We start from the raw sequence: 23667 nt of genomic DNA, 5'->3' as shown, positions 1-23667 counted from the left end.
AAAGGACTACTTTAGAAATAAATACATTGACGCCATATTACGTTTTATTTTTGTTGTTTGCTGTTCATCAACAATCATCATAATAGTGGAATTGTGTGAATAGAATGGACACGGCCGCCTGCTGTCCTGACATCCTAATGAACAACAACAAGAAGACAAGAAGCAGAGTTCATCTCAGCCTCTCCCAGTCCGGATTCATTATTCTACATCATTTAGCCATTAGCACCATTCATTAGCCTCCCGGCAGAGTGCCTCTTATGCGGTCGCTCTACAGGCAGGAAACAAACTAAATGCTCCAGGCAACACCCCTATTCTCCACATCCTGTCACTCAGGGAGACACAAGCTGTTCAGATGCAGAACACAACAATAATCATATAGACCCCCATTAACATTTTATCACCAGATGGTGCTTCGCATCATAAGTGGATGATGGATGTTCACAAAATGAATGCCACACGTTGAACATACATTAGTTATTACTGTGTCTGGTTCTTGTATGAGGAGGAGTCCTCGTCACCATCCACCCCTGCCAGTAGATCTCAGAAAACTAGAAACCCAACTGGATTAGCTCATTCAAATATATGTTCAATAAAACACAACTCAGTTAATTCATCTGTTAAATCATACAGTTGTTATTAAATAGCAATAAAATCATTTGTCAACAACAATAAAGCATCCATCATTGATGCGTCACAACATCACACATCACACACGTCACACATGTAATGCTAACCACTGTAGTGCTAACTACTGGAATTCCAACTAGAGTAGTGCTAACCAGTGTAGTGCTAACCAGTGTAATGCTAACCAGTGTTGTGCTAACCACTGTAATGCTAACCACTGTAATGCTAACCAGTGTAATGCTAACCACTGTAGTGCTAACCAGTGTAGTGCTAACCACCGTAGTGCTAACCAGTGTAGTGCTAACCAGTGTAGTGCTAACCACCGTAGTGCTAACCACCGTAATGCTAACCAGAGTAGTGCTAACCACTGTAATGCTAACCACTGTAGTGCTAACCAGAGTAGTGCTAACCAGTGTGGCACTCTGCCACGGTACTGTATACCCTTTATTATAATGAACTGTACACTTTACTGTATATTGTAATGAACTGTACACTGCACTGTATTGTAATGTACTGTACTGTATTGTTATGTACTGTACACTGTACCGTACTGTATTGTTATGTACTGTACACTGTACCGTACTGTACACTGTACTGTATTGTAATCTACTGTATTGCAATGTACTGTACACTGTACCGTACTGTACACTGTACTGTACACTGTATTGTATTGTAATCTACTGTATTGCAATGTACTGTACACTGTACCATACTGTAATGTGCACTGTACTGTATATTTTAATGAACTCTACTGTATTGTAATGTACTGTAATGTACTGAACTGTACCGTACAGTGTACTGTACACTGTCGCTTACTATAATGTACATTGTACTGTACACGGTACTGTATTGTATTGTATTCTACTGTATTGTATTGTGTCGGTCAGTCTTGCTGTCATCACACCCAAGTCCAACACTGCATGCAATTGTTGAGCATTTCTGATTGATTAGTTGTCCTTACAGGGAACAATATGGAAGTATTATGTTACATCACTGCACTCAAATCTCTCTAATCAGGTGTTTGCTATGAGTGGTGTTGACAGTTGTGTGTGGACAACGTTCTGCATATTTAATGAAGTGTTGCTCTGTAATCCTCCTATCGGAGGAGCTTGGGACTTCTATATCAAAGACATGTCATCTATCCTTGAGTTCCTGGCAGTCAGGGGATAGTCTGAGAATAGGAGGGTGATAAGGCTGAGGTCTTAAAGGTGATCTTCTAACCCTGAAGCTACATACCCTGAGCCCTGAAACCCAGACATGTGCTCTGTTCCCCGCAGTGAGGAACATGCCGCTGGCTCGCTGTGGATGAGGAGACGATGGCCGAGATGCTTGCACCACCGGGACCGGACAGTTTCCGTGCGTTCCGCTCCGAGTCGCTTCACGCCATCGAGCGGCGGATCGCCGAAGTGAGCAAGAAGAAACCGAAGGGCGAGAAGAGGAGGCGTGTGGAGGAGGATGGGCCCAAACCCAGCAGGGACCTGGAGGCCGGCAGCTCCCTGCCCTTCATCTACGGGGACATCCCCAACGGGATGGGGTCCACCCCCCTGGAGGACATGGACCCCTACTACCGCAACAAGAAGGTCTGTGAGGCTCCATGATGATGAACTGAGGGCTCCCAGTGAGGTCCCAGTGGCTGAGGGGTCCCAGTGAGGTCCAGTGAGGTCCCAGTGAGGTCCCAGTGAGGTCCAGTGAGGTCCCAGTGAGATCCCAGTGAGGTCCCAGTGGCTGAGGGGTCCCAGTGAGGTCCAGTGAGGTCCCAGTGACTGAGGGCTCCCAGTGAGGTCCCAGTGAGGTCCAGTGAGGGTCCAGTGAGGTCCCAGTGAGGTCCCAGTGACTGAGGGGTCCCAGTGGCTAAGGGGTCCCAGTGAGGTCCAGTGAGGTCCCAGTGAGGTCCCAGTCACTTGATGGGTCCCAGCTCAAACCCCAGTCTAAACATCATTAACCTTATATTACTTGATTCATTTATTCTGCTTTTAGAAATATGTACAGTTAGCCTGACAACGCCAGACCAATTCGCAAAATAAATAGTCTGGAAGTTGTCCATTTATTTTGGATTTCCAAGGGGCGTTACTAACGGCAACAGACCAGCAGACCTCTGGACACAATAAGATAGACCTACAGCCAATCAGAGCAGACAAACGGCCCACACATTTTAGGACGATCCCATTGGGCGCTCCTCTGTTCAGTCATCGTATCAAACCTGCCCATATTAGATAAAGGGTTGTGATTGGTCTGGTAGGAGGGGGGCCAGATGTGTCTAATGTCTGGTAGTTTAATGTTCTTGTATCTGAGACCTGGGAGGAGCACAGTATGTATGTGTGACACCTTGTGGATGAATACATTTCCTACAGCAAATGCATGACGGGTGAGAAATAGCTTGGTTGAACCTGATTGGATCATAGGTGTCTGACCTATGGTCTCTACTTCTCTCTCTCTTGTGTTTGCCTGGCTCACCCTCTCTCGCCCATTCCGCAGACCTTTATAGTGTTGAACAGAGGGAAGGTCATCTTCCGTTTCAACGCTACGCCCTCTCTGTACCTGCTGAGCCCGTTCAACCCGCTCCGGAGAATATCCATCAAGATCCTGGTCCACTCATATCCTTTACCAACGACATCACATCCTCTATTATCAATGTGGATCTTACAAAACTGAGACCATGAGAGCTACCCTGAACTCTGACCCCTACACTGACCCCTACTCTGACAGCTGACCACTACCCCTACCCTGGCCCCTACCCTCTGACCCATACCCTGTTCCCTACCCTGACCCCTGGCCCCTACATGACCCCTACCCTGACCCCTAACCCCTGACCCCTAACCACTACCCTGACCCCTGACCCTAACCCCTACCCTGACCCCTAACCCCTGACCCCTAACCCTTGACCCCTAACCCTTACCCCTACCCTGACCCCTAACCCTTACCCTGACCCCTACCCCTACCCTGACCCCTACCCCTACCCTGACCCCTGACCACTAACCCCTACCCTGACCCCTAACCCCTGACCCCTAACCTGACCCCTACCCCTGACCACTAACCCCTAGCCTGACCCCTAACCCCTAGCCTGACCCGACCAGCTAAGCTTCACACCACCAAAAAAGTCCAATCTATCCATGTTGCATGGGGTTATAAGGGTTTGGTTTCCTTGACGACCGCCTCCACATTGTTCAGCATGTTGATCATGTTGACCATCATCACAAACTGTGGCTTCATGACCCAGCACAACCCCTCAGAGTGGGCCAAGTACATGGAGTAAGTGCTGAGGAGAAGGGGTGGTGGTGATCCCAGCAGGGGAAGGAGCTCTAAGTGTATTGTGATCTCCTCAACAGGTACACATTTACTGGCATCTATACGTTTGAATCCCTGGTGAAGATCTTCGCTCGAGGCTTCTGTGTTGGGGAGTTCACCTTCCTGCGGGACCCCTGGAACTGGCTGGACTTCTGTGTGATCACCATGGCGTGAGTGCTCGGCTCCGATGCTGTGCCTGTTTCCAGACGTGGCTCCTCCACTCTTAGAATTGTCTGTTTGAATTTGTTTGTTCTTAAACAACCAATTCTGCATTTTGTATTCATCTAATTGTTCATTGCACTGTACTGCATCACCTAAGGCCCCCCCAGACTGAGCTAAAGACTTACACAGCGTAGCACCTCTGTAGTACCTCTGTTGTCTCTGGGCTCATTACATGTAGTGCTGTGGTCCCGTATTAATCATGAGTTTCCCTGCAGGTATGTTACTGAGTTTGTAAACCTAGGCAATGTGTCAGCTCTTCGCACATTCAGAGTGCTGAGAGCTTTAAAAACTATTTCAGTTATCCCAGGTAAGCAGCACGTGTAGCCTCTTAGCACTAGCACGTGTAGCCTCTTAGCACTAGCATATTAGCACTTAGCCCCACCCCCCATGTGATGCCCCCCCTCCCCGCCTCCATTGCTCCTGTAACTGTTTGTTGTCTTGCTGTTTGTACCGTATGTGACACCTAACACCACTCACTTATTACAGATATGTCACAGCTATTGTGGACCTGGGCAACTTATCAGCCCTCAGAACATTCAGAGTGCTCCGAGCTCTCAAAACTATCTCAGTCATCCCAGGTGAGAATCCACCTGACCCCGTCTATCAGACTAGCAGCTTCAGTCAACCCAAGCACTACGCTTGAGACGGAGCGAGGAAACATTCTTTCCTTGTTTTAAGTCCCGTGAACCAGTGGGGGCGTTCTTTAGACACTGTGAACCAGCGGGGCGTTCTTTAGACACTGTGAACCAGCGGGGCGTTCTTTAGACACTGTGAACCAGCGGGGGCATTCTTTAGACACTGTGAACCAGCGGGGGGGCGTTCTTTAGACACTGTGAACCAGCGGGGGGGCGTTCTTTAGACACTGTGAACCAGCGGGGGCGTTCTTTAGACACTGAACCAGCGGGGGCGTTCTTTAGACACTGTGAACCAGCGGGGGCGTTCTTTAGACACTGTGAACCAGCGGGGGGCGTTCTTTAGACACTGTGAACCAGCTGGGGCGTTCTTTAGACACTGAGGTGGTCCAGTGGGGGCTTTCTTTAGACACTGTGAACCAGCGGGGGGGCGTTCTTTAGACACTGAGGTGGTCCAGTGGGGGGCGTTCTTTAGACACTGAGGTGGTCCAGTGGGGGCGTTCTTTAGACACTGTGAACCAGCGGGGGGGCGTTCTTTAGACACTGAGGTGGTCCAGCGGGGGGCGTTCTTTAGAGACACTGTGAACCAGCGGGGGGCGTTCTTTAGACACTGAGGTGGTCCAGCGGGGGGGCGTTCTTTAGACACTGAGGTGGTCCAGCGGGGGGGTGTTCTTTAGACACTGTGAGGCCGTCTTGTGTTCCTGTGTGAGTCTCTTCCTCCTGCCTTCTGTTCTTGGGTTTGTTGGTTCCATCGTGTGTTTTTGTTGGTTCCATCATGTGGTTGTGGTTGTTCCTGTGAGTTAGCGAACAAGACGTATTGTTTGGGATTCATCACCCCCCACCCCACTAGACGCATGCCTGCTCCTGCATCCTCTGTGCTTTGTTGTCCTCTGTCATCACGCTGCTCCACTGAACTCTGGTCCCTTGTGTCGGTCAGGGCTGAAGACCATCGTAGGCGCCCTGCTGCAGTCGGTGAAGAAGCTGTCTGACGTCATGATCCTCACGGTCTTCTGCCTGAGTGTGTTTGCCCTCATAGGGTTACAGCTCTTCATGGGCCACTTGAAACAGAAGTGCATATTGATACCGGACAACGCCACCGTCCACAACGAGACCTTTAACTGGACCGAGTACCATCTGAACGAAGGTGAGCGCCTCGTTTGAAACATTTCAGCTTTGATGAATCAGTTCAAATTCAGATTTGCAACAAATTTGCAACATATTCAGTTCCCACTGAAACACAGCAATATACTCAGTGAAACACAGCATGTTACCCAGTGTAACACACCATGTTACCCAGTGAAACACAGCAAGATACCCAGTGAAACACACCATGTTACCCAGTGAAACACAGCAAGATACCCAGTGTAACACAACATGGTGTGTTACACTGGGTATCTTGCTGTGTTTCACTGGGTAACATGGTGTGTTTCACTGGGTATCTTCCAGTGAAACACTGCAAGATACCCAGTGTAACACACCATGTTACCCAGTGAAACACAGCAAGATACCCAGTGTAACACACCATGTTACCCAGTGTAACAGTTTGTTACCCAGTGAACCACACCATGTTACCCAGTGTAACAGTTTGTTACCCAGTGAAACACAGTTTGTTACCCAGTGTAACAGTTTGTTACCCAGTGAAACACACCATGTTACCCAGTGTAACAGTTTGTTACCCAGTGAACCACACCATGTTACCCAGTGTAACAGTTTGTTACCCAGTGAAACACAGTTTGTTACTCAGTGTAACACAGTTTGTTACCCAGTGTAACACAGTTTGTTACCCAATGTAACACAGTTTGTTACCCAGTGAAACAGTTTGTTACCCAGTGTAACAGTTTGTTACCCAGTGTAACACACCATGTTACCCAGTGTAACACAGTTTGTTACCCAGTGTAACAGTTTGTTACCCAGTGAACCACACCATATTACCCAGTGAAACACAGTTTGTTACCCAGTGTAACAGTTTGTTACCCAGTGAAACACAGTTTGTTACCCAGTGAAACACAGTTTGTTACCCAGTGTAACATACCTTGTTACCCAGTGAAACACAGTTTGTTACCCAGTGTAACACACCTTGTTACCCAGTGAAACACAGTTTGTTACCCAGTGAAACACACCTTGTTACACAGTATTAACACAGTATTTGAACTGACTTTCATTGATGTCCCCCAAAGAGCATTATTACTTCCTCCCCGGCTCTAAGGACCCTCTGCTCTGTGGAAACGGCACATCGGTCGGGTACGTTACAGCTCACACTGCTTACATATTTATATTTATATGCAGTATATATGAAGACTGGTAGTCTGTTGGTTTGGTGTTTGTACCCTTGTCCAAGCTGTCCATTACATGAATATGTAATGGCTTGGGAGAGTGTTAGTGTCACAGGTCTCTTCTTGTTGCAGGCAGTGCCCTGAAGGCTTTGAGTGCATCCGATTCGGCAGGAACCCGAACTACGGCTACACCAGCTTTGACTCCTTCTCCTGGGCCTTCCTGTCTCTGTTCAGACTAATGACTCAGGACTACTGGGAGCTGCTCTACCAGCAGGTGGGCTTCACACCCACAAGCCAGGACAGTACTGTTACTATTCTACTATTCATATCGTAGTTATGAAAGACCTTTGCTCATCTATTGCCTTTTGAGCATTTTCCTCTGACCTCTCTCTATGGAAATGGTTACCCGACGCCTTCAACAAGTACAGGTGGTTTTACGCCTGATGCATAGTTCCCTATGCACGGGCCGGACTGAAAGAGAAAGGGACTGTATGCCTACTCTCCACAATACAACGTGTTCAAACAGGTCCCACATCACACAAAGTGCAGGTGTAGGCGAAGGGATGAGCTGTGGTTTGGTGAAGCAAACAGAAGATGAATGCTTTCTCCAAACTCTATAGCCTCAGATGCAGAGGAGCTTGGTGTTTAAAGCAAACAGTTCATCAAGCTTTAAATTGATTGAATGGATTCTATTGATCCACTTTTTAAAGCCCTGCTCTTGTTTCCACCCTTCTCTGACAGTTATAGACATACTAGGCCAGGCCTATAGTTTACATTTTTATTTTACATATTTTGCATGTATTAAACATACTGATATGCATATGTATTTTGTATACACAGATAGCTAATAAATTGGCAAGTTACCAATTCAGAGGGATTTACAAAAACAATCTATACTGTTTTAGTACACAAGCTAACCAGTTACTATACAAACTTCAAATCCCTCCTTAAAAGAGTTTCTCATGCTTCCTAGACACTCCGGACAGCTGGGAAACCCTACATGATCTTCTTTGTCCTGGTCATATTCCTGGGCTCCTTCTACCTCATCAACCTGATCCTGGCCGTGGTAGCCATGGCCTACGATGAACAGAACCAGGCCACCATCCAAGAGGCTCTGGAGAAGGAAGAGAAGTTCCAGGAGATGCTAGAACAGATAAAAAAGCAGCAAGAAGATGCTCAGGTAACCCATCTCACCGAGGTCCATCCTGTATCACTGTGACCTTATCACACACTTATCACACGTGTGATAGCCATGGCCACAGCCATGTTCCAGCCGTGGAATCTGTGTTCTTCTTCTTCTTTGTCTGCTTCTATGTTCTTCCCTGGTTGTTATGGTTCTGGATCATTCTTAATCTTCCTTGTTTTATTCTTCTTAGTATTCTTCTTGTTCTCCTTACTATGTCTCCTACCTCCTACTTCCTAACGCTACTGGTTGTTTTCTCCTTCTTTCTCCTCCTCATGCTCTGCTTGTTGCTCCTGGTCTCCAGGCGGCAGCGGGGGGCGGTGCGGGGGGAGCGGGTGAGGCGGGGGACAGAGGGGGAGTCACCGAGAGCTCCTCCGACGCCTCTAAACTCAGCTCCAAAAGTGCCAAGGAGAGACGCAACAGGCGCAAGAAGAGGAAGGGAGAGGACGGTAAAGACACGCTGCCCAGATCAGAGTCTGAAGACAGCATGAAGAAGATCCGCTTCCAGTTGACCAAGGATCCCGACATCCTCAACTACGACCTGAACTGCTCATCTGCCCCTCAGGTTCAGTACCATTCGTAACGTATTCATTATTCAGCACAGCAGCAGAACGGACACCAGTGTGTTTGAGACCTTTAGGCTGTGATAGAGAACGACCTTTAGGGCGTTGGTGGTGGGAACGCCATCTAGGACGTTCTCTAGAACCTAATCCATGTCTCTGGGCCACCCAAAGGTCATCAGTCAAACACATCAGTCAAACACAATGCCATGTACTCCACTATGACTTTGTTGAATTTCATGGTTTACCATATTGTCTGTATTATTATATTTATGGCTATCGTCATTATCATCATCATCTTCATCTTCATCATCATCAAGGTACTTTTTCTTTAGCTGTTGGGGTCCTTTTTCATCAGCTCACATGACCTCACATGAGTCTTCATCATACCGATGCCCTTCATCATCATTTCATGTGCTTTCCATCACCAACTCCCCCATGAACAACATTTTCTGTATACAAAGCTCCATGCTCTTCCTCTCACCCTGTCATCACAACCCTCATGGTCATCATCATCATCATCACCAGCCATCTTGTCAGACGACCAACCCGCCCGTCGCTTTTCTTTCTCTTCTCCGTCTGTCTTCACCATCATACTCAGGATGTTTCTTTCTTCCAGTCCTTCCTGAGTTTCCATGGACCCCGGCGGGACAGTAGGGCCAGCCTTTTCAGTTTCAGGAGCCCCGCCCCAGACCTCGTCTCCCAGAATGAATTTGCAGACGACGAGAACAGCATTTTCGACGACAACTGTAGTTGGAAGGGCTCTCTGTTCAGTTCCCTGCCCTGCGAGAGGCAGGGCAGCGCTGGGAGTCAGAGGAGCTTCTTCTCCCATGGTCTGTTCCCCCGCACTGGGATGAAGCACAGCTCAGTAGACCGCAGCGGGGGGGTGTCCCTGGTGGGCTCTCTGCCCTCCACCCCCCTGGGCCGCCTGCTGCCCGAGTTGAGGCTAGATATGTTCAGGACCGACGCCAACGTAAGGACCCGTGGTTCCCCAGTAGTCTGCTGTGGCCGTGTGCTGCGTTTCTTTTCTTTTTCCCCTTGATTTCCTTGGATTTTAAAGATCATTAAAATATACGACGGGTGACCACATTTCATTTGAGTTTGCTTTTGCTGCTGATGTTCAAAAGCTCACATGTGCAGCTGATGCCTTTCATTCATCCTTGTTGCAGATGTAACAAGATAAATATTTTTGTCCGAATCCAGGGTGACACCATGGAAACAGAATACAGGACAGGAAGACTGAATTCATACCCAGAGTCTGTGGACTACATGGAAGGCCCAAAGGCCAGACAGCGGGCCCTCAGTGTGGCTAGTGTCCTGACCAACACCATGGACGGTAGGTATTAAACTCACCTCAAGCACCCAGCCTGATTTAGCAGTGAAATAAACCCCTCCATTGATATTGACTTGATCTTCTCTCTGAAGAAGAGTCCAGGCAGTTGGCACGCTGGTACCAGTTTGCCCAAACCTACCTAATCTGGGAATGTTGTCCCGCTTGGATAAAGATTAAGTCACTGGTCAGGCTGGTGGTCATGGACCCCTTTGTAGACTTGGGGATCACCATATGTATCGTAGTGAACACGCTGTTCATGGCCATCGAACATCACCCCATGAGCGATGGCTTCACCTGGATGCTCTCTGTAGGAAACCAGGTTAGTCCGGTTCCTCCAGACCATTACACGTATTACTACTCATCACCACAATCAAGTGAATTGAACACTCATTATCTGTCTTTGATTGAAGGTGTTTACTGGGATATTCACAGCTGAAATGGTGGTGAAGATCATAGCTTTGGATCCCTACTATTATTTCCAGCAGAGCTGGAATATTTTTGACAGCGTCATTGTCAGTTTGAGCTTGATGGAGCTCGGTTTGGCCAGCCTTCCTGGAATGTCTGTTCTTAGGTCATTCCGATTGGTAAGAGCAAAGATCTATATTTATCTCATCATATAGTAGTAGCAGTTATGTTGTTTCATTTTAATAAAAAACATCCATGGTATGACTATCAATAATTCTTCCCAAATGTTTTCCACAGCTGAGGGTATTCAAGCTGGCAAAGTCCTGGCCTACCCTAAACATGCTGATCAAAATCATTGGCAACTCCGTCGGGGCCTTGGGCAACCTCACGCTGGTGTTAGCCATCATCGTCTTCATCTTCGCGGTGGTGGGCATGCAGCTCTTTGGGAAGAACTACCTGGACTGCGTGTGCAAGATCGACAAAGACTGTAAACTGCCACGCTGGCACATGCACGACTTCTTCCACTCGTTCCTCATCGTGTTCCGCGTGCTGTGCGGCGAGTGGATCGAGACCATGTGGGACTGCATGGAGGTGGCGGGCCAGACCATGTGCCTGGTGGTCTTCATGATGGTCATGGTGATCGGTAACCTGGTGGTACGTCCTTCGTCCTCTCGTCTCCCCGAACTGACGTTTGACCTGCCGCATGCAGCACAGCCTGTGGCCATGGCTTTAGGGTATGTCTTCATCATGATTGTGTGCAGACCAAGTAGCTGAGATGATCCTGGACCTTGTCCTCCTGCCAGGTGCTGAACCTCTTCCTGGCGCTGCTGCTGAGCTCCTTCAGCGCAGACAACCTGGCGGCGACTGACGACGACAGCGAGATGAACAACCTGCAGGTGGCCATCGGTCGGATCCAGAACGGGGTCGCCTGCGCCAAGGCCTTCCTGCGCCGGACCTTCTGCCGGATGTCCCTCCACAAGAAACGGAAGAAGAAGATGATTGGAGGGGACGGGCTCCCCAACATCATGGAGCACATCAAGGACTTCCCCAACAGCAACGGGGACATCACCGGGGTGGATAAGAACGGAGACAAGTACATCGTCAACAGCATGAGCGAGAACTCCTTCATCCACAATTCGGCCCTCACCGTGGTGGTCCCCATCGCTGTGGCCGAGTCCGACTTCGAGCACCTGAACACGGACGACATCAGCAGCGAGTCCTTTGAGTTGGAAGACGACAAAGCAGTAAGGAGTTCTTTACAAAAAAGTATCAGAATACTGATCCTGTTTATATTGGCTGGGCCTTTGCCATGGTGATTATTGATCGTGGTTGTAAATAGTACTACCTGTGTAGTGTCACACATCCTTCCTTCTTTATTCATGTTTTGGGGATCTGGTGCTGGTTGCTTCAGAGTAGTCGTAACGTCCGAAGCACTTAGCCCCCTTGATCCAATAAGGTCATGTGATCACAGGGCTTCCCTGGAGAGCCCACAGACGGCCACCTGTTAATGGCCTCCAGCTCAGATCACATTACTAATCGTCCAGGTCTGAGTGCTGCGCCATCCATCTTTCTGAGGCGGCTGCACAAGCTCAGAGAGTGTGTGTGTGTGTGTGTGTGTGTGTGTGTGTGTGTGTGTGTGTGTGTGTGGCTGTGGTGTGTGTGTGTTTGTGTGTGTTTGTGGGTGTGTGTGGGTTGTGTGTGACACACAGTTCATAGTATTTGCCTTCATCGGGTGCGTGTTCGCTGAAACGTTCCTACACCATCTATGTAGTCAAAGAGATTTCGATTTTCGATATTCCATTTAATGCTGATTATTCATGAATTACATAACACTTAACACATACAGAGTAAGAACCCATTACTGTATATCACACCAGCATAGATCTACCCCACCAACAGAGATCTGCCCCATACTCTACTATACTCAAGAATCCCGTTATAAATATTGTTTCCCCGTGAAAACAAAGCGCCCAGAAGCCGTTAGCGTTACACTGAGCGTCCATCAGGCTGACAGCAGCACCACTCAGCTGGACCAGAGGAACCAGAGGAACCAGAGGAACCAGAGGACAGAGCTGGACCCCGGGAGCCACGCCCAGGAGCAGAACAACAACCAGGAGAGAGGCTGGGACAGTAGGGTCCTGGAGGGACAGTAGGGTCCTAGAGGGTCCTGGAGGGTCCTGGAGGGTTCTCAGGCTGGAGAGGGACCAGGGGCTCTAATGTCAACACTTTACAGTGCAGTTATTGATATTATATCATATTATTCTCACACCTCATTTTGTCCATAAGATTAGCAGTGTGATAAGATTGGCCAAATGTGTCATTTGAAATGTAAATAAATGTTAAATAATACTTTAAATGTATTTAATTGTACATATTTATAGATTTATAAAGAGAGCCAGAGAGAGAGCAATATATACTGTATGTAATACCAGGTATGTAAGACCTGGTGTTTAATACCAGGTCTGTAATACCAGGTGTGTAATACCAGGTGTGTATTACCAGTACAGTACAGTGATGGTTCCTTGTGTAATACTAGGTATGTAATACCAGGTATGTGATTGATACCAGGTGTGTGATACCATGTATGTAAGACCCGGTGTGTAATACCATGTATGTAATACCAGTACAGTACAGCGATGGTTCCTGTTGTCCAGGCCTCTGATGAGGAGGAGCAGAGCTCGTCGGAGGGCAGCACGGTGGACCTGGGGGCCCCGCGGGACGGGGCCGGCTCCCTGGAGTTTGAGTTTGAGGAGTCCATGGAGCCCGATGCCTGCTTCACCGAGGGTGAACCTTTACTACTACGCCTCAGGAACCCAACTGTGCATGAAACATGACCACTCTGCTCACTACTGCTGATAGTATGAGGCTGGGAAAATGCTAAGGGGGTAGGGGTAGGTAGGGGTAGGTAGGGGCAGGTAGGGGCAGGTAGGGGCAGGTAGGGGCAGGTAGGGGCAGGTAGAGGTAGTTAGGGGCAGGTAGGGGCAGGTAGGGGTAGGTAGGGGCAGGTAGGGGTAGTTAGGGATAGGTAGAGGCAGGTAGGGGTAAGTAGGGGTAGGTAGGGGTAGTTAGGGGCAGGTAGGGGTAAGTAGGGGTAGGTAGGGGTTGGTAGAGGTAGGTAGGGGTAGTTAGGGGCAGGTAGGGGCAGGTAGGGGTAAGTAGGGGTAGGTAGGGGTAGTTAGGGGCAGGTAGGGGTAAGTAGGGGTAGGTAGGGGTTGGTAGGGGTAGGTAGTTAGGGGCAGGTAGGGGCAGGTAGGGGTGGTTAGGGGCAGGTAGGGGTAGGTAGGGGCAGGTAGGGGTAAGTAGGGGTAGGTAGGGGTAAGTAGGGGTAGGTAGGGGTAAGTAGGGGTAGGTAGGGGTAAGTAGGGGTAGGTAGGGGTTGGTAGGGGTAGGTAGGGGCAGGTAGGGGTAAGTAGGGGTAGGTAGGGGTAGTTAGGGGCAGGTAGGGGTAAGTAGGGGTAGGTAGGGGTTGGTAGGGGTAGGTAGGGGTAGTTAGGGGCAGGTAGGGGCAGGTAGGGGCGGTTAGGGGCAGGTAGGGGTAGGTAGGGGCAGGTAGGGGTAAGTAGGGGTAGGTAGGGGTAAGTAGGGGCCGGTAGGGGTAGGTAGGGGTAAGTAGGGGTAGGTAGGGGTAGGTAGGGGTAAGTAGGGGTAGGTAGGGGTAGGTAGGGGTAGGTAGGGGCAGGTAGGGGTAAGTAGGGGTAGGTAGGGGTAGGTAGGGGTGATAGGGGTAGGTAGGAGCTGGTAGGGGCAGGTATGTTCTGCAGTAACCCTCCGGTGAAGCCCCCGCTCCCCAGTACAGTGTGTGTTCTCCTCCCAGTACAGTGTGTTCTCCTCCCAGTACAGTGTGTTCTCCTCCCAGTACAGCGTGTGTTCTCCTCCCAGTGCAGCGTGTGTTCTCCTCCCAGTACAGCGTGTGTTCTCCTCCCAGTACAGTGTGTTCTCCTCCCAGTACAGTGTGTTCTCCTCCCAGTACAGCGTGTTCTCCTCCCAGTACAGTGTGTGTTCTCCTCCCAGTACAGTGTGTGTTCTCCTCCCAGTACAGTGTGTGTTCTCCTCCCAGTACAGCGTGTGTTCTCCCAGTACAGTGTGTGTTCTGCTCCCAGTACAGCGTGTGTTCTCCTCCCAGTACTGCGTGTGTTCTCCCAGTACAGCGTGTGTTCTCCCAGTACAGTGTGTGTTCTCCTCCCAGTACAGCGTGTGTTCTCCTCCCAGTACAGCGTGTGTTCTGCTCCCAGCATGCATCAGGAGGTTCCCCTGCTGCCGGGTGGGCGTGGAGGCGGGGCTCTGGAAGATGTGGTGGACGCTGAGGAAGACGTGCTACCGCATCGTGGAGCACAACTGGTTTGAGAGCTTCATCATCTTCATGATCCTGCTGAGCAGCGGCGCCCTGGTACGTGGAGGGGGTCCCCAACACTCGTGGAAGTCAAACCTGGTTTCACTTCCATTTGGGCGGTCTTCTCCCTGATCCAGGTGTAGGGTTTATTAATGAGGCGGACAAAGTAGAACTACACACAGCTACATCACTAGGACCAATCAAAACCTTTATTACAACCGCTACATCATTAGGACCAATCAAAACCTTTATTACAACCGCTACATCACTAGGACCAATCAAAACCTTTATTACAACAGCTACATCACTAGGACCAATCAAAACCTTTATTAAAACCGCTACATCACTAGGACCAATCAAAACCTTTATTACAACCGCTACATCACTAGGACCAATCAAAACCTTTATTACAACAGCTACATCACTAGGACCAATCAAAACCTTTATTAAAACCGCTACATCACTAGGACCAATCAAAACCTTTATTAAAACCGCTACATCAGTAGGACCAATCAAAACCTTTATTACAACCGCTACATCAGTAGGACCAATCAAAACCTTTATTACAACCGCTACATCAGTAGGACCAATCAAAACCTTGATTGCTAAGTGACACTGCCCCTCAGTTTATTTAAAGGTCCCATGGCATGAAATTTTGTGTAAAGGTGTAAAACGAGCAGTAGGTATCTTGCTCCGCCTTTGAAAAAATAAACACAGGATTGTCTGCCGGAGCCCCACTGCCCGCTGAACGCTGCCTGCTGAACGCTGCCTGCTGAACACTGCCCGTTGCCCGTTGCTCGGGGTTGTCTCCCACCGGAGCACCACTGCCACGGTAGCGGGGCTCCGGCGGGCAGCGGGGCTCAGGCGGGAGACAACCCCGGGCAACAATCGCGGGCAACAATCCCTTTCTCCTCCATTTCGCGGTTCAGTCTGTACTTAATATTATATAAGAACCAGAGGCGTCTGAGAACCCGATGTGAGAGAACCTGAACCCTGAGATTCATAATATCATCCAGAGGCGCAAACAGCTTTTGACCATGATAATATATATTATATTATATAGATATCTAAATATAATTTGATATTATTTAGATATAGAGCTCCAGGACTCCTGCCGGAGCACCCGGTGTGTTCAGTGTTCCACTGTAAACACTAGCGCATGGTACCGTGGCCGCAAGCTGCTCAGGGCCACACCCCCACCCTCCACCTTGACCTGCCTCTAAAAACGGCACGTTTGTGGAGAGCTCATTGTGGGACTGGCATACTTGAACGTCTTCAAGTACTGTAGTAGGGTCCCACTAACACCTATATTAAAGCATCCATAAAATAGCATGCCATGGGACCTTTAAATCCCTTTTGGGGGATTGAAACGTTACCAAATGGTAAGATATTGTGAGAAGAGATTGTGCATTTATAATTGTGTTTTAATCTATTTAATTCTGCATCCAGGCCTTTGAAGATGCCTACATTGAGCAGAAAAAAACAATCAAGGTTGTGCTGGAGTTTGCAGACAAGATCTTCACCTACATCTTCATCTTGGAGATGTTGTTGAAATGGGTGGCGTACGGATTCGCTAAATACTTCACCAACGCCTGGTGCTGGCTGGACTTCCTCATCGTTGACGTAAGTTAGCAACATGGTACGACATAGAACGATAAATGAAGGCCTCACACTGACGAGGAACTTTAGTGACTACAACTCATGATCTTGTCTCGTCTTCAAAATATAAACTCTTTAATGATTCAGTGTTCTTTGGAGACCTTATTATACATGTTACATACATCTTATTCAAATTATATGAAAACGATTATATTAGTTATACTATCTAGGGTTAGGGTTGGTTTATACTGGGACGGGGTTAGGGTTGGTTTATACTGGGACGGGGTTAGGGTTGGTTTATACTGGGACGGGGTTAGGGTTGGTTTATACTGGGACGGGGTTATGGTTGGTTTATACTGGGACGGGGTTAGGGTTGGTTTATACTGGGACGGGGTTAGGGTTGGTTTATACTGGGACGGGGTTAGGGTTGGTTTATACTGGGACAGGGTTAGGGTTGGTTTATACTGGGACGGGGTTAGGGTTGGTTTATACCGGGACGGGGTTATGGTTGGTTTATACTGGGACGGGGTTAGGGTTGGTTTATACTGGGACAGGGTTAGGGTTGGTTTATACTGGGACGGGGTTAGGGTTGGTTTATACCGGGACGGGGTTAGGGTTGGTTTATACTGGGACGGGCTCATCAGGCGTTCTGGGCCTCATGTTCTCCTGGTTCCTCCTGGTTCCTCCTGGTTCCTCCTGGTTCCTCCAGGTCTCTCTGGTCAGCCTGGCGGCCAACGCCATGGGGGCCTCTGACATCGCTGCCATCAAGTCCCTGCGGACGCTGAGGGCCCTGAGGCCCCTGAGGGCCCTGTCGCGATTCGAGGGCATGAGGGTGAGAACCCTGGATCACACACACACACAGACACACACACACACGCACACACACACACACACACACACACACACACACACACACACACACACACACACACACACACAAACACAGCTCAGTCTAGACCATCATCATGTTGTGTATTTATGCGTGTGTTTGTGTGTGTGTGTGTGTGTGTGTGTGTGTGTGTGTGTGTGTGTGTGCGTGTGTGTGTGCGTGCGTGTGTGCGTGTGCGTGTGTAGGTGGTGGTGAACGCCCTTCTCGGGGCCATCCCCTCCATCTTCAACGTCCTGCTGGTGTGCCTCATCTTCTGGCTGATCTTCAGCATCATGGGCGTGAACATGTTCGCGGGAAAGTACTACTCCTGCTTCGACACCAACGGCCTGGCCTTCCAGCCCCCCGAGGTCAACAACCAGTCGGACTGCAACAACACGGCCAACGCCACCTGGAAGAACGCCAAGATCAACTTTGACCACGTGGGCGCCGGCTACCTGGCTCTGCTGCAAGTGGTGTGGAGATGTCTATATCTATCTATATCTAGATAGATAGTATATATATATATATATATATATATATACATATACACATGTATATATATATACACATATATATATACAGGTATACATATAGACATATATATATATATATATATATATATATATACTGTATATGAATATGCACACATATATACAGATGTGTATATATAGATAAGACGTGTTCTGCGTTGTGTCCTCACAGGCGACGTTCAAAGGCTGGATGGACATCATGTACGCGGCGGTGGACTCCCGCATGGTGACCTCAGGCTCCCTCCACTTCTCCACTTGCACTCAAATACCTTCACTTCAATTGCCTTCATTGACATTGAACAACCTTTTTTCTTTGTTTCTCTTTTAACGTGACATAGATAAATGTATTAAATATGTTGTCAATGTCTAAAAATAGATTAAAAAAACAGAATAAATTGCATAAATATAAGAATGGACAGTGTGAAGCAATCTTAAATGGTATTTGTTCCTGCTCGGTTCTCATAGCAAGGGGACCAACCCAAATACGAGGTCAACCTGAAGATGTATCTTTACTTCGTGATCTTCATCATATTCGGAGCGTTCTTCACCCTCAACCTCTTCATCGGCGTCATCATTGACAACTTCAATCAGCAAAAGAAAAAGATAAGTATCTGTCATTTGAAATCAAACCTAATATTTTATTTCAAACCATTGTCACATCTATATTTTTGAGATGTATTTAATGTTTATTCTATTCTCCATTTTTACTTTGGGGGTCAGGACATCTTCATGACAGAGGAGCAGAAGAAATACTACAACGCCATGAAGAAGCTGGGCTCCAAGAAGCCCCAGAAGCCCATCCCACGACCAGCGGTACACAGCTACACACTGTAGCATCAGTACGAGCCGACTCTGGGACCAGGCTCGTACTGATGCTACACACTGTAGCATCAGTACGAGCCGACTCTGGGACCAGGCGACAGAGTCGGCTCACCATTATGCCACTTTATAACAGTCGACATCTGGATAAAAATGTCTGAAATGTTTATATTGCACTCAATGCTGCATCTATTTATACCTTAGTTATTATTATATAATATTTTTTTCAATTATATTTTTATTTTAATCTAATTATTCATGTCCAGTATTGTAGTTTATTTATTTATTTGTTTATTTAGCAAGCAAGCTCTCTTACTTGTGTTTCTTTATACTTTTACTTTTCTTTATATTGCACTGTTGAAGGAGCATGAGACTTAAGAATTTCATTGCGAGCGATGTCTGTAATTGTTGTGCTTGTGACAAATAAAACATCTTGAATCTTGAATCTTACATGCTGTCGTTGAACGTGTTACTGTCTCTTATCTCTTGTCTTTCAGAACAAGCTCCAAGGATTAGTGTTTGACTTGACGACCAAGCAAGCCTTTGACATTCTCATCATGGTGCTGATCTGCCTGAACATGATCACCATGATGGTGGAGACGGACGAGCAGAGCAAACAGAAGATCGCCGTCCTCCACTGGATCAACGTGTTCTTCATCGTCATCTTCGCGGGCGAGTGCGTGCTGAAGATGGTGGCCCTGCGCCACCACTACTTCACCGTGGGCTGGAACGTCTTTGACTTCATTGTGGTCGCCCTGTCCATCGTTGGTAAGTGGTGTTCTAATCAATTTGTGTTTCATTTTATATCATACATCTTATATCTAACGTGTAATTGTCTTTATTGTCCAATAGGCATGTTCCTGTCAAAAATCATCGAGGAATATTTTGTTTCGCCGACTTTGTTCCGAGTCATTCGATTGGCTCGGATCGGCCGCATACTGCGCCTCATCAAAGGTGCCAAGGGGATCCGCACGCTCTTGTTTGCTTTGATGATGTCACTTCCCGCGCTGTTCAACATCGGGCTCCTCCTCTTCCTCGTCATGTTCATCTACGCCATCTTCGGCATGTCCAACTTCGCCTACGTGAAGAAGGAGAAGGGCATCGACGACATGTTCAACTTCGAGACGTTCGGCAACAGCATGATCTGCCTGTTCCAGATCACCACGTCGGCGGGCTGGGACGGCCTGCTGGCGCCGCTGCTCAACAAGGAGCCCGACTGCGACCGGCAGAAGGAGCACCCGGGCAGCGCCCAGTCGGGCGACTGCGGCAACACCTTTGTGGCCATCACCTTCTTCGTCAGCTACATCATCATCTGCTTCCTGATCGTGGTCAACATGTACATCGCCGTCATCCTGGAGAACTTCGGCGTGGCCACGGAGGAGAGCGCCGAGCCGCTGAGCGAGGACGACTTCGAGGTGTTCTACGAGGTGTGGGAGCGCTTCGACCCGCAGGCCACCCAGTTCATGGAGTACAACAAGCTGTCGGACTTCGCCGACTCCCTGGACCCGCCGCTGCGCATCGCCAAGCCCAACAGGATCCAGCTGATCTCCATGGACATGCCCATGGTCAGCAGCGAGCGCATCCACTGCCTGGACATCCTGTTCGCCTTCACCAAGCGGGTGCTGGGCGAGGGCGGGGAGATGGACATGTTGAGAGGGCAGATGGAGGAGCGCTTCATGGCGTCCAACCCCTCCAAGATGTCCTACGAACCAATCACGTCCACCCTTCGTCGCAAACAGGAAGAGATATCCGCCGTGGTGATTCAGAGAGCGTACCGGCGTCACTTGGTGAGCCAGACTCCCCTGAGCTCCCCCTCCTCCCCCCTCGACTGCGGGGAACACGAGGAGACCGCCGTCATTGACAAGGAGAGAATTATTACAGATTACAAATGCAATGACGATTGTGCGATGGATAAAAATGACACAAGGCCCTCGTCTGTCTCACCGATCTCACATAACAGCGCGACAGTGGAGCTGGACAAAGACAAATATGAGAAAGACAAAAGTGAAAAGGAGGTTGTGGGGAAGGATGTGGAGGAGTAGGGAAAGTGAATCGTGTGTGTGATGACCTGTTGTTTACATCCTCTGTAGGTGGTGAGTGATCCACTGGACTTCCTTATCAAGTAAAGATCTGGACGCCAAACGGCATCTTGTAACCCAACTCACAGTCCAGAATCAGTCAGAGTTCAGAACATTTCTGCTCCTGATTCTCACTGCAGGTCTTTGCCATATTGGGGCATTTTTTACATTTTGATTCCATATTCAAATCCGTTGCTGCAATTCAGTGTCTGGAATTATTTCAATATCGGTTGGAGTACTGAGATGAAAAAAGATTACATTTAAAATTGTCCAGATAATTTGGTTTGTTTTTCCTTTTTTATTAAATGTGATAAATGCTTCCTTTGAGGAAGATCTGGCTTCATACAGTACAGCTTTAAGTCTTGTTGATCCATCATGATGATTTAAGTATTCCAAATATTGGAAAAATCCAAAGGACAGGAAATATACACTTGCATGAACGCTCTTCCATGATTATGCTTAGGTTTAGGATCAACATGGTTATGCCAAGATTCATAAGCTATCATATATCTGTCATGCTTAGATTTAAAATCAGCATGTCTCTCCATCATGTAAAAAAGTAAAAACTGTAATCTGTAATTGGCTTTTTCTTTTTTTACATAAAAATACTTGCACATTATTTTCTATGAATGTCATTATATGGTAACTGCTGGTACATTGGGCTTATATTGTATTTTGACCTGAGCTATTTATATTTATCAAAGCGTTTAATGTCATTATGTGGTAACTGCTGGTACATTGGGCTGATGTGTTAGGACCTGAGATATTTGGGTTGATCAAAGCTGCATCTGTAATCGGTCACAGACGACCTTATCTACACACTGAGATTGGACCCTCCGAAGTACCGTTTAAATATCTATGCACCTTTTCCAATGAGACACTTCAGGTTTTTCCTCTTTCGTTTAATGCTTTAACGCTTTGGACACATAAATAGGATATTCATGTGTCAGTCTAATTTATGCATTGCTTATTGGGTGTGGTATGAAATGCATATAATTAATAATCTGTTTTTCTGTGTTTGATGACACACGAGGATGTCAAACTGATATAACTGAGCTTCAAGTTGGCCCCTGTAATATACCCATGCCAATATTAATACTGTTATATGAATGAAACATTTTCACAATATATAGCCTTGTGTTGAATAGCTGATTAATGTGTTACTGCATATTGCAATGATGTCTAAAGCATACAAGCTAGCAATAGCCCCAAAACAAACATAACAACAAACACATGAACAACAAAGTTTTTTTGGGCGATTGGACTCTGAATGTGTGTTTGCATATTTGTAAATAAAACGGCATGAGGGAGGACCCTTATCATACCCCGACCTCAAGGTGCACACACACAGCTCTACTTCCTACCTTTGTTTACACTCACTTTGATTGGAGGTCTCTCTATATTTTTTATAGTGGTTCATACGTGAAATCATCCTATTGTATGATATCTTCCTGTTTATGTAACGTGCTAATCCCACATTTGATTCGCATGTCAAAACGTTGCATATGATTATAGTTAATTACACATTACATGTGAATGTTTTCATTACATGAATTTAGGGTTATTGCTTGCCATGTATCCGGTAAATGCATGCAAAAATATTGCTACCATAATAATAATATTATAATAATATAATATATAATAATATATATAATATATCACTGAAAAGCCGAAAGAATAAAGATGACATGTACCTAAAGTAGCTGTTAGATGTTCATTATGAATTCATGAATATTGTCTATATTTGAATACATACAGTCTTCATGCAATTTACTCCAACTATTGTTTGTGACGATAACTATTGTTATTGTTGGTTGTAATATTGGTTAAGTTGTGTAGTGCTAAGATTAGTTTATTCATTCATTTCAGATGCTATTTTTCAAAAGAAGCAAGAGCGAGGTACAACACATTATAATGATTTATTATATAAAATAATGTAATCATCAATAATGTTATCATTTACCCCTTTAACACTGTTTAAATCCAGACCCATATCTAGAAAGCTGTAGGATCTGACAACGAGTAACGAAAATGGCCCAACTCGAGGGGCGAAACCAAGCATGCGTTTGAAAATATCACTGCACGCAATTGGATAACACTACGACCAATCAGAAGAATACAAGCGGTGAGGTATCCAGACCAGCAGAGCTAACATTGTTAAAGACCGGGTAAACCAAGAATAATTATGGGTTTTGAGTTTATAATACCACAGGAAAATATATTATTAACCACCCTGCCAAATTTGAAGGACTAAAAAAATCGCGAAGTATATAAAATTATGCTTCAAAGTTGATGAAAAATGAGCAGTAATCCCTGGCTCAGGACGGTGGGGGCGTGTGCGCTGCAGGCCAGGAAACCACGCCCATCACCGGAGAGAGACCGTCTTCGGTCGGAAACTTAAATAAAGTAAACGAACCGTTAACGTTACGTTTCCCACTGTGGCATCCAGGGAAGATGCACCAACGAGGTTGAAGAGGCATAACGGGCAAGCTAGCTGCAAACTGACAATTCAAACCAGACTCGTGAGCGGTAAAACCATAGACGGGTGAAACCACAGAATGCTAGTGCGCGGTTAATGTATTTATACCTAGAGGGCAGCAGGGGGCGGGTTTATGTGAGTATGACCGCTTTACGTAAAGCGGTCATCGATGTAGACCCGCCCATTTTAAACCTGCACACAGAACATTCTCTGAGGCCTAGCTCCTCAAGGAAATGATGAATGGGAAAAATATTTTTTACATGTTTTGAGGGACACATTTAAGGCCTAATTAATATGATAAGAAGAAAAATACTGAATTTGGTTTACCCGGTCTTTAAGACTTTTGCCGTATCCAGTCGGTAAAACAGCAACACTTTTGGCCCGCCTATATCAGATACACCGATGTGATTGGTTAATGTTCTGGGCCAGGGGAATCAGAGGGAGTGA

At 47.2% G+C, this 23667-nt stretch overlaps 1 protein-coding gene across 1 annotated transcript; it reads left to right on the top strand.

The window, feature by feature from the left end:
• Positions 1–1940: 1940 nt before the first annotated feature.
• On the top strand, positions 1941–20705 carry scn1laa (sodium channel, voltage-gated, type I-like, alpha; the record flags this gene model as incomplete). The annotated part of the gene is made up of 26 exons (XM_084478240.1): positions 1941–2204; positions 3100–3257; positions 3793–3873; positions 3951–4079; positions 4618–4709; positions 5701–5907; positions 6941–7004; positions 7169–7310; positions 8010–8216; positions 8524–8784; positions 9399–9752; positions 9983–10115; positions 10205–10431; positions 10523–10696; positions 10815–11171; positions 11321–11761; positions 13172–13301; positions 14750–14904; positions 16297–16470; positions 17156–17278; positions 17521–17787; positions 18017–18070; positions 18310–18451; positions 18557–18657; positions 19161–19431; positions 19516–20705. 26 exons carry the CDS (start codon positions 1941–1943, stop codon positions 20703–20705), a joined length of 5898 nt encoding a protein of 1965 aa, XP_084334366.1.
• Between the last annotated feature and the right edge of the window lie 2962 nt (positions 20706–23667).

Source organism: Micromesistius poutassou, assembly GCF_964030765.1.
Source record: "Micromesistius poutassou genome assembly, chromosome: 14".
Taxonomy (NCBI): domain Eukaryota; kingdom Metazoa; phylum Chordata; class Actinopteri; order Gadiformes; family Gadidae; genus Micromesistius; species Micromesistius poutassou.
This window is presented reverse-complemented; position numbering and strand designations above follow the sequence as displayed.